We start from the raw sequence: 7,512 nt of genomic DNA, 5'->3' as shown, positions 1-7,512 counted from the left end.
AAGCAATTCTTATTTGCTTGTAGTACTTGAGTTGAATGCTAAGCTACATACGGAGTGTAAGAGTTCAATATCTTTTCTTAAGAGTTTCAAGATTCAATCACAATCAAACACTTCACCAAACTCGTGTCCGTGACTTATCTCAAAGGGGGCAATTTGTAGGCACGTAAAATTTATATAAGTGTCACATTAAATTTTATACGGATTAAAAGTCATATTGTTGACTCAATGTGGTCTGACTATTTATTTAAATTAATTAATTTGGGTGAAATAAATTAAATTATCCCATTTTGATTAATTTAATTAAATATTTTCATTTTGATTCTTAAAGTCCAATAAATTGATTAGGCCATTATAAATTGGTTAACGTTGTATTGTCAAGCTCAATTTCTAATGTACATCAAACCCTTACCCTTAGTAGGGGTGGCAATTCGGGTCAGCAAGTCGGGTTCGGGTCAGATTTCGGGTCGATTTCGGGTTATGCTTAGAAACTATTAAATATAGTGTAAAACTTAATATTATTACGAAATATGAAATTTGGGTCAAATCGGGTCGAATTCGGGTTGTTCGGGTTCGGTTCAGGTCGGGTTCGGGTCTCTCTCAGTAACTTCGGGTCGGGTTCGGGTCGGGTTTTCGTGTCGGGTCAAGGTTTGCCAGCCCTAACCCTTAGGTGTTCCCTCACTCTATAAATAGAACTCTTTCTACTTTATTTGAGAGGAAAACTAGAGAAAACAAGGAGAATAAAAATACATAAAAAGCCTCTCAAATATTCTAAACCCCTCCGGAGAAAACCTCCCAAATATTCCAAACCGTTTTAGAGAAAACATCTCACAACCTAGAAGAACAACAAGCATTCGACGTGCCGTTTTATTTTAGAAGATCACCTGTGGAAGTAAACAATCCTCGAAGGCCCTCAACACGAAGGAAAAGAAGAACTTCGAAACATCAAGAATATCACCAGTTCAACCTCTACATCAAATAGTCATTGATCGAGATCAAGCTTCGTCGGCCCTCAATCAAGAATTTAAATCAAAGGTCTACATCAACAACAAGTCAAAGGTCTACATCAACATAAATCAAAGTTTTGCATCAATGTTCGATCGAGATCAAGCTTCTACGACCCTTGTTCAAGAATCAAATCAATCCGTGAATTACGTCAAAGTCAAAGTAGATATCGAATCAGATGAGCAAATTAGAGATTGTACCCATAAAGTTTCAAATTAATAAATTAACACTTTGTTGCATTTGTTTTGAATCTATATTTTGCAGATTTAAAATTTTTGTTTACAGTGTCCACATATCCTAGTCATTATAATGTAGAGACAATCGTGCTCCCCCATTAATATGTATGAAGTATCTGATATGCCCCGAATTGTTTTGTTTGTTTTGTTAATTTATTAGATCAAATTGTATTATCTCGTACCAAGCTAAACTTGGTCTAGTAATAATGTTTGTCACCTCAGGGATCAAACTCCATTAGAATTAATTTGGGTGCGGATTTTCTTACCCTTCTCCCCCCCCCCCCAAATTGTCTAGCCCACTAACCTAGGTCAGGTTAGACCTGTGAGAGGTTACGACCGGATAGGACCTTCTTTTTACCTTAAATAAAAAAAAATTGTATTATCTCGTTTAGTTTTGTATTAAATTGTCGCATCTTAATAACTTTTATATTAATTTATCGTCGGTGATAAATTTTAAGGTAATTGTGGAGGGGCACTAAATAAAAAAATTAAATTAAATGCTTATATAAGGGCTTGAACCTAAGATTTTTAGTCCAAACTAAATGCATTACCACTATGACAAAACTAATTTGATGTTATTTATTGCATAAAAGTTGTATTTAACCTATAAATTTATATATTTACTTAAATAAAAAAATAAAAAATAAAAAATTTGGGGAGCCCCTCCCAGGCCCCTTAATAGATCCGCCTATCTGAAACCATATAATATAAACTTTTTATTATAATACTACGTAATAATAATGTTTGCTTAGCTAGAAGTGCCAGTTAGCCACATTCCTCCACCTCTCCTCATCACTTCAATTCCCTTTCTCTCCCCTCTTTCTCTCTGGAAATTCACCTCCTTAAACACACTCTTCGAGGACAATCCTACTCAACCCAATTTTGCTTTGCTTACCTAATTTTAATTGTAAATTTTACCCTTTTCAACTTTCCCGCTCCTTCACATTTTTCTTAATAATGCACTTGATGGTAATTAATTTTGAGATTATAATGCATTTCTATGTCTTCACATTTTCATACTATTGATTGAATTTTTTTTTTTTCCTATTTTTTTTATTTAATTTAATCTATTTATTTTTGCTTTGAAATTATTTTGCAGTTGAATGTGGTGATTTATGAGCTTCAGCATTGAGAGATGAATCATACAATTCTAATGAAGCATGATCGAGTAAATTACTAAATCTCTTATTTTATTCAATCTATTTCTGAGTTGGGTTTCGGAATTTAATCCAAATGGTTGATTTAATTTGATCAATTTCTTATTTTAAGTAGTTCTGAAATTAGTCCTTTTTACTTCAATTTGTTGTAATTTTGATACAATAGAAACAGATATTTGTGGACGCCCACAAGAGATAAATTCTTAGTTCATGTAGTCGACCCATCTTTTTTTCATTAGCGAATCGGTATTGTAGTTGTTATTCTTCAATTGGTTGTGATTTTATCAATATTATTTCTTTTTTCTTTTTCTTTAATTGTCTTTTTAGCATCATTAATCCTGAAGTATAGAAAAAGTGATAATCTATGCATTTTATCAGTAGTGGGATGTTTGCCTTTCTTTTCTTTTATCTCTTAGCTGTCTTTTTTTGTGGGTCATTCTTTTTTTAGAATCTATTCTTTTCTTGATAAGTTAATAATAGTAAGGAAGGAATTTCACCTTATATTATTACAAATTTTTTTTTTTTTTTTCTTACAACTACATTTTTTTCACTTATCAGTTATCACTACTTGTTTGATGCTGCAGTATCAGAAGAAGCAAGGAATGTTGAGGAGTAAGTCATTGGAACCTCACAAACCAACCTTAATTCGACGAATTTCGAGTAGAGAGCGAAAATTGGCTTTACTTCAAGATGTATGAATCTAATGTGTGATTTCAGTTCTTTTTTTGGGTTATATTTGATGATCAATGTTGATTTGATGCTTAAAAAGAGTTGATTTTCCAATGTATTTCAGGTTGATAGGTTGAAGAAGAAACTGAGGCATGAAGAGAATGTACATAGAGCTCTTGAACGGGCATTTACTAGGCCTCTAGGGACCCTTCCTCGTCTTCCGGCCTACCTTCCTCCTTATGTTAGTTCTGGATCATATCTGATGATACATTTTGTTAACTCAGTTCATACTCTTGCTTATATGCTGTTTTTTTTACGTGTTTTTGATCCAATGCTATTTTAGGAGCTCTATTTTAACAGGAAATTATAATTTTGCTGGGTTTTTTTTTTTTTTCTTCACTTGTTTCTGTTTGCTTTATTGCTGTGTCTTGCAGATTATTTTTATTAAACCTTTGATTAGTCTGTTTCAAGGTAATGCTGTAGTACAGTAGTCATCAAAATAATTAGTCCAAGCTGTATGATGATGACAACTCTGCATTGTGAATAGGCTGGCTAAAACCATTAGATAAGGCTTAAGTTATTGACCTTATTGTTGAATGGAATATGTAACATGATAAGATCGAAGAATTTTTTATTTTTTTGTGGTGAGTGGGAGGGTTAGGGGTGCAATGTAGTTGAGGAGTTTAATTCACTGGTGTTTATTACATGCCGGGGTCTTCAACAGTAGAGTTGGAAGTGGTCCTGATGAAAGTGTTGCTATTTTTATTATTTTCCAGACCCTTGAGCTTTTGGCTGAAGTTGCTGTTTTAGAGGAAGAGGTTGTAAGGCTAGAAGAACAAATTGTACGTTTTAGGAAAGGTCTGTATCAAGAAGCAGTAAATACTTCATCCTCCAAGAAGAATGAAGAAAGCACAAATGATTCAAATGAGTCATGTCCTAATGATTCGACAGATGATCCGAGGAATGTAGCCCAAGATGAAACTAACTTTATAAGTTCTTCTAAGTCTGAAATTGGTAACCAATTCATGCTTAATTATGAATAGCATTAAATTCCTGTTTTTTCATTCTCAGTCACTCCCACAGAATGAAATGTTGGAGTCTTAAACGCTTAAAAATTAAATATTTTTGGTGCTGTTGTATAGTTTTAGATGATGGAGGAGATAAAGAAAATCAATCATGCAGTAGCTCGACAAAAAACAAGCTGAAATCACCAAACCGGAAGTCACCTATAGTGAAAACTCCCACTAAGAGACTTTCCTTTGAGAAGAAAACACCGGAAAAGTGTTCAGATGCTCAGAAATCTCAGGTTAGTAAGGGATTCAAGATATATTATCTGTTCCATTTTAAGGCAGAATGAAAAGTGAAATAATTAAAAGTTGGGTTCTGAATTTTCAGGTCCATTGCAGAAATGACCGCCAAGATGATGCAGAACCTAGCCCCCCTGTTCTTCAAGATGAGCGGAAATTGAGACATGAAAGTCCAAATGCAATATCTGAGAATATCCTCAAGTGCTTATTGAGCATTTTCTCAAGAATGAACACATCGAAGAATAGGTTGAGCATGGAAAAGTTTCCTCCCTCTGCTGCATTCTCCTCTCCAGACAAAGACGGTTACATTGAACTCCAGGATCCATATGATACATGGCCTAGATTTGGTAGAAGAGATATTGGTCCGTACAAAAATCTGTACTCAGTTGATGCTCGTTCACTTAGTGCAAATAGAACAACAAATTCTTTATTCTTACATCGTCGACTAAGGTAAGTGTATTCAGTTTTATGCTTATTATCTTTACACTGTAATTAATGGTTAGCTCATTGTGGGTATCGGTAAACCATCTGGATCTTCAGAATACTCATCGCGAAACTTGCCACTGTCAAACTGCAAAGGCTCACGCACCAAGAAAAGCTTGCTTTCTGGATAAATGTCTACAATTCATGCATGATGAATGTATGTACAGCTTATTTTTTGAACACATTATCCATGCCAATCATGTTATAAGACTATGACATAAGCTTAATTATATGCTTCAGGCATATCTTGAACATGGAATACCAGAAAAACCAGAGACAATAGTTGCACTGATGCAAAAGGTACTGGAAGCTACCTTTCCTTAGCTTAGTTATAACAATAGCATGTGTACTTGATCATATTGTCTTGTTCTGCAGTGATATAGGATGTTAATATGCTGCAAGTGTGTTGTAGATCTAGATATATATCCCTTCGCTTATCTGTAATTCCATGACTTTCTGCAGGCAACAATAAATGTGGGGGGACACCAGCTAAATGCTATAACTATTGAACATTTTGTTCTGCGTTTACCTTACCACTCTAAATTTGTAAGTCAAGTCTCTTTCATCATATTTACTAAATTTGTTTGTGGTCTTTAGTTGCAGTTACAAAATCCTGATCATTTACAATAATAATTGATGTATACTTCTCTTCAGACTTTCACGAAAGGATCCAAAAACGATGAGATGTTGATGGTTGCACGAAGCACCTTTGGGTTGGAGTTATCTGAACCATTGGTTACATTCGCGCTGTCTTGTGGAAGCTGGTCCTCTCCCGCTGTAAGTTCTCAAAAGTCGATTTACTGCTACTAACCAAACTCCAGAGAGATAACTGAATATTTCTGATAAGAGTCATTAGATCTGCAATTCATAGCTCCCTCTTTTTTATAGTCAGCTCGAGAAACTCCTGGATGTGTCTTTAAGTTATAAAGATTCTAACCATAATTTTCAAGTTCTGATTTAATTTACTATCCTTGCAAACTAATCATTCCTTACCTAATGACAATACAATATCTAATATGAGTGTTAAAAAATGTTTGTAGACTATTTACTGACAACTGAAGAGGCTTTTTCTTAAGACCCTCAGTAGTTTATAAAATTTTATACCATGGGTACTTTGATTTCTTTCATGCTATTGCTGAATTGTTTTGACATATTGTAACAGGTCAGAATTTACACTGCTGCTCATGTTGAAACTGAGCTAGAAGTTGCGAAAAGGGAATACTTACAGGCAGCTGTTGGTATTTCGAAAAATAATGATTTGATTATCCCAAAACTTCTACAATGGTATCTACTTGACTTTGCAAAAGACTTGGATTCATTGCTGGACTGGATTTGCCTTCAACTCCCTATGGTGCTCAGAAAAGACGCTATGAAGTGTCTTGAAAGAGCTAAAAGCGAACCTCTTTCTCAAATTGTCCAAATTAGGCCCTATGAATTCAGTTTCAGGTATCTGCTGCACAGATGAAATATACTCACAACTTTTTCCCCTATCTTTAGTGTTCTTCATAGGTTTTGGTCTGATTACGAGTGTAGTTTTTAGTGTGTATACAGCCAGAATGCATATAAAATAACTGTAAAATCGCTCTTCTTCCCCCTCATATATCTGTAAGATTCAGGGTGTATTCTGTTCTTCATTTTATTTTTGTCACATAGAAGGCATAGTATTAAGAATTTGGTTTGTTTCTGAGTTGCCCTCTCAATAAAGTTGATTTATTCTGGGTAGTGCACTGAAATTTCTCTGCTAGAAAACTTGTGAAAAAAAACTTCAGACGATTTTTAAGTTAGATAGGTTAAAATTTCCTTTGTCGAGAAGAGTCTCCTATGATTTAGTTTTCTCATTCCTTCACTAAAATAAGAAGATTATCATAACAGTATGTTTCAAATCTTAAATCAATTCAATTGAAAATTCTATGGTAATCAGCCTTAAATGACCATTTCTATGGCCAACTACTAAAGGGTAAAGCTTTGGATGGAGATACCCAAGACTCGAGATTGAATTTAATTCTCGAGGAGAGAAAAAAAAAAAAATCGGATAATCTGATAGCATGGTAGGTATGTTATAAGAGGAGATGGCTTAAGGATTTGAAAGGTCTATTTAATTGTTGAAAGACTTGGGTCATTGCATGTGAGACTGATTATGTGGTCCAGATTTTCATATAGTGCAAGGAAAGCTATCAATCAACTGCTGGATATTTCTTGTCCTAAGGTGATGAAATTGGTAGATTACAAAACTTTTTTTTTTGTACATATAAACTTCGGCCTTATTTTGTTTTATTTTCTCATACATTGCATTCAATGATAATTATTGTGCATGAGACGAGCTTGAAAACAGTTTGTAGTAGTTTTGTACTTGACTCAATAAGTTAATGAAATTACCCCTTCTATAATGTTTTTCAGTTTTGCATTTTGCTCGATCTCTGGTGCAACCCTTTACGGCCTTTAGTCATGAATATCTTTTTATGTATCAGTAAAAATTAATTTTATCTATTAAAAAATTATTATTATATTTTATTTTTATAATTTTGCGGTGAAGTATTTCAAAAAAATAAAAAATTGCGGTGAAGTGAGCCCATTCAATCTTCCAAGAATTAGTTACTCCGTAAATCATAATTTTGGAAATATTAAGCACACTAAAAAATAAATGTGAAGAACTTTAAG

The 7,512-nt window shown here is 33.9% G+C and overlaps 1 protein-coding gene across 1 annotated transcript; it reads left to right on the top strand.

Moving 5' to 3' along the window:
* The first annotated feature begins 1,722 nt into the window (after positions 1-1,722).
* Positions 1,723-6,882, top strand: LOC110690109. The gene is made up of 12 exons (XM_021866935.1): positions 1,723-2,207; positions 2,338-2,406; positions 2,980-3,087; positions 3,189-3,305; positions 3,841-4,078; positions 4,207-4,370; positions 4,460-4,821; positions 4,912-5,011; positions 5,095-5,154; positions 5,317-5,400; positions 5,509-5,631; positions 6,017-6,882. Exons 2-12 carry the CDS (start codon positions 2,374-2,376, stop codon positions 6,317-6,319), a joined length of 1,692 nt encoding a protein of 563 aa, XP_021722627.1. The 5' UTR covers positions 1,723-2,207; positions 2,338-2,373; the 3' UTR covers positions 6,320-6,882.
* Positions 6,883-7,512: the final 630 nt, after the last annotated feature.

Source organism: Chenopodium quinoa, unplaced genomic scaffold (genome assembly GCF_001683475.1).
Source record: "Chenopodium quinoa cultivar QQ74 unplaced genomic scaffold, ASM168347v1, whole genome shotgun sequence".
Classification (NCBI taxonomy): domain Eukaryota; kingdom Viridiplantae; phylum Streptophyta; class Magnoliopsida; order Caryophyllales; family Amaranthaceae; genus Chenopodium; species Chenopodium quinoa.
The sequence above is the reverse complement of the archived record's forward strand: the minus strand, read 5'-3'. Positions and strand labels throughout refer to the sequence as shown.

Excerpts from the sequence above, each read along its gene's own strand:
- LOC110690109 (XM_021866935.1), top strand. The coding sequence starts at position 2,374 with ATGAATCATACAATTCTAATGAAGCATGATCGA. Across the intron at positions 2,407-2,979 it reads TTCTAATGAAGCATGATCGA|TATCAGAAGAAGCAAGGAAT; the intron begins GTAAATTACTAA and ends TTGATGCTGCAG. Across the intron at positions 4,822-4,911 it reads TTCTTACATCGTCGACTAAG|AATACTCATCGCGAAACTTG; the intron begins GTAAGTGTATTC and ends CTGGATCTTCAG.